Raw genomic sequence first — 3132 nt, 5'->3', positions numbered from 1 at the left:
TTTCTCCTTCGGTAAAAGGTACTGGGGTAGTGGGGTCACGCATGCACTCTACCAGATTTTTTTTATTTGGTAAAAAATTTGCAAAATAATGAAATTGTTTACAATTGTACAGTGTACAGTGTACTGGTAATTCAACAGAGTTGAGGAGCCGCTTGCAATTTTTTTTGTGTGTTCCTCCTATTGAATGATTATATTGTTAATGTTAGATTTTTGGTTCTTATTTTTCTCTCCCTAAGTTCAATGATTATTTGATAAGCATCAGATACAATGTTTATAATGGCCAGCAAGTCAAGGATGTTATAAGGGATTTCCACTGTATTTTATTTAAGAATAATTTTGTTAATCAGAAATGGTTCTGTATCTTCACTTACCTATGGTAACATCGGAGGACGAATGGCCTTCCAGGAACTGGTTGAGGTGATGCCATGCTCGAGGTACCCAATCCATTATCCTCGCCAGCTCTGGGCTCCTCGAACCCATCCTTGCCTCACTGTCCACCAGGCGCCTTCGAAGGTAGCGTCCAAGGAAACCTTTCACGGGCTCCATGTGGTTCGCACAAAGGATCCACCTATTACAAAAACTAACTATCAAACTCATAATATCTAAAACTAAATTTTAATGTTTAAAAGTAAATGTTTCTTTATATTAATAATAACACTGTTTAGAACACAATATCATTTCTGTCTGGCTAAAAACAAAATTATTAGGATAGGCAAAGACCTTTTATGAATAATTGAATGGCATTAGGTTCGAAAAGGTATCAAACACCAATAGGGTGCACTGCATGAACAAAACAAAATCAATAATGGAATAACTAAACATTGTTTGTGGGCCAACTTTTTTTTTTTTTGTTTTAGAAAATTATTTTTAAAAAAGACCTTAGATTAAGAGACACATACCTGAAGTTGTGATGGAGCTGAAGGTTGGTGGTGGAACAAGTGGCCTGGTTCATCGTCCCGATTATGTATGGGCACTTGGTGTGCTTTGCTTTGAGGAATCCGTTGAAGACTTCTCCCAGCGAGGAGGCTTGATGGAGGTTATCGAGGATGATGACAGAGGGCAGGTCTGCTGCGTTGGTCTCGCACTGCTCTGCTATGTTAGACAAATACTGTCGCAGTTCTTTACTGCTTTTGTGCTCAACGCTAAAATAAAAAAAAAATTAAATTATCATCAGAGAGGCTTTATTTTTTTAAAAAAAAACCTAAAAGTATGGAATGATTATTTTTGAAAAAAGAATTTTTTCTGTGAATAATACAAAATAAGAACATTCAACTAAAATCATTTCATTAAACAAGAAAAACAATATTATACCCTATTATATAAAGATAATTAATCACATGACATATTTTTTTCCTAGATATATCCAAATTAATTTTAAACATGGTTCTGTTTAATATTTCATTGTAACAAATTAAAAAAAAAAAAACAAAAGCTGAGACTGACTTGAAAGTAGCAACTGATTCAGCCGTGGATTCCTTCCCTGCCCGAGTGACAAGGAACTCAGCCAGCTTATTGGCTAGGTATGACTTCCCAGTTCCACTCGGGCCACAAAGAATTATCCTCCTGTAGTCTGTGAGGAGTGAAACATACCTACAAAGCGAAACATCAATGATTACCAATCAATAGACATTTATACTTGTTTATTGTTCAATAACTAATTAATTACCTCTGGATAATGGATTTAGGAATAAGGGTGTCGAAAGCTAGAGCGTCTAAGGCACCCTGATGTAGAGCACCCCTGAGGCATATCCTGATGTTGGTGTCCTCGCCCACGAGGTAGCCACAGGGCAGCAGCTCCGGAGGGGGCTTCGGGTCCCTGTAACGTACCACTTCACCAACATGGTAAGACCACACTGAGTCAGGCCCTAGGCCGAGGCAAGTCATAGGATCCACGCGGTCCAAATAGTCCTGCAATAAACACATTTAATGAGTTTGCAAAAATGTATTTTCGTCAGACGGGAAGACTAAATTTTATGTCAGGTTAGATTACTGTTACTGGGTAATCAGCTATTTGGCCATTTTTTAGGTTGCAGTTTCAATCTTGGTTTGATGTTTTAAAGGTACTATGATTATAGTGTTTGGTTCATGACTATAGACATTAAGTTACATTAATTTCTTGCTTTACACACATTAATATTTATATTGGTATCTTTAATTTATATAATTGGATAGGTATTTAAATATTAACTTTTTTTTTTAATGAGGATCATATTTTTGATACATTCTATTTTTTTTTTTATTAGGTATGATACAATTTTTTTCTTTTAATAAAATTATGTAATAATTCTTATATTTTTGTGTACAATTAAATTTGTTTTAATGTTTTCATGGTATTAACATTGATTCTTTAATTCAAGAATTATATTGATTAATTCTGATTCTCAATTACATTCAATTTGGGAGTGGGTAGCTCAATGGTAAGGCATTGTGGCAGTAAGCATGATAAGGCACCTCCTTGCACAACAGTTGGTCTAGTAACAGTACTTCCTTACAGTCTTGTACATTCTGTATTTAAGACCAATAAACACAATCCTACACCTTTAAAACAAGTTTATAATTTACCATTGCACATTGAAAACCCCTTTTTTAATTAAATAACTTCCAACAAATTAAATTAATTAATTAATAATGAATAATATTACCTTGAATGCTCTCCTGACCATTGCATCCAGCATCTCCCACTTAGTCTTGCCGCTGACCGAGAGGGAAGCGATGGCCGTTTCGGATCCATCCTCAACGTAGCGGTGGTAAGAACCGTGGCAGCCGAGGAAAACAGTAAGTGTCACTCTTTTGCCATCTGGGTCACTTGCGAATACGTCATACTTGGAGTCTGTAAAAATTTTTAATTCTTTAATAATAATTATAATTTCAGTTTCATGTAATGTTTTCTTTTTTTGTAATTTTTATAAAAACATTTATTAACTAGTTAGAATAAAAAATTATGAAAATTCAAGGGATGAAGAAAAATATAAGGAATATATAGGGATCGTAGCAAATTTGTATAGAAGAAAGACATTTTTCAATATTCTAGGCAGAGTATTTTAAAAAGATTAAGATGGAATTGATTAAATTTTGAGGAGAGATAATTGATAGAGCTTATAGGCTCAACAACAGGTTGATCCTAAATATAAG

The 3132-nt window shown here is 34.5% G+C and overlaps 1 protein-coding gene across 4 annotated transcripts in view; it reads right to left on the bottom strand.

Annotated features, from left to right (window-relative positions):
* LOC106684213 (protein sickie) overlaps positions 1-3132 on the bottom strand; it is a gene marked incomplete at its 5' end in the record, with an annotated part of 168758 nt that overhangs the window by 7954 nt on the left and 157672 nt on the right. For all 4 annotated transcript variants that reach the window (XM_067046039.1, XM_067046040.1, XM_067046041.1 and 1 more), the window contains 5 exon segments: positions 372-568; positions 900-1142; positions 1444-1590; positions 1667-1908; positions 2643-2830. In XM_067046039.1, coding sequence (XP_066902140.1) covers positions 372-568; positions 900-1142; positions 1444-1590; positions 1667-1908; positions 2643-2830 — 1017 coding nt within the window.

The sequence above is a fragment of the Halyomorpha halys genome, unplaced genomic scaffold (genome assembly GCF_000696795.3).
Source record: "Halyomorpha halys isolate HHAL.00 unplaced genomic scaffold, Hhal_1.1 Scaffold557.1, whole genome shotgun sequence".
NCBI classification, from domain to species: Eukaryota; Metazoa; Arthropoda; class Insecta; order Hemiptera; family Pentatomidae; genus Halyomorpha; species Halyomorpha halys.
The sequence above is the reverse complement of the archived record's forward strand: the minus strand, read 5'-3'. Positions and strand labels throughout refer to the sequence as shown.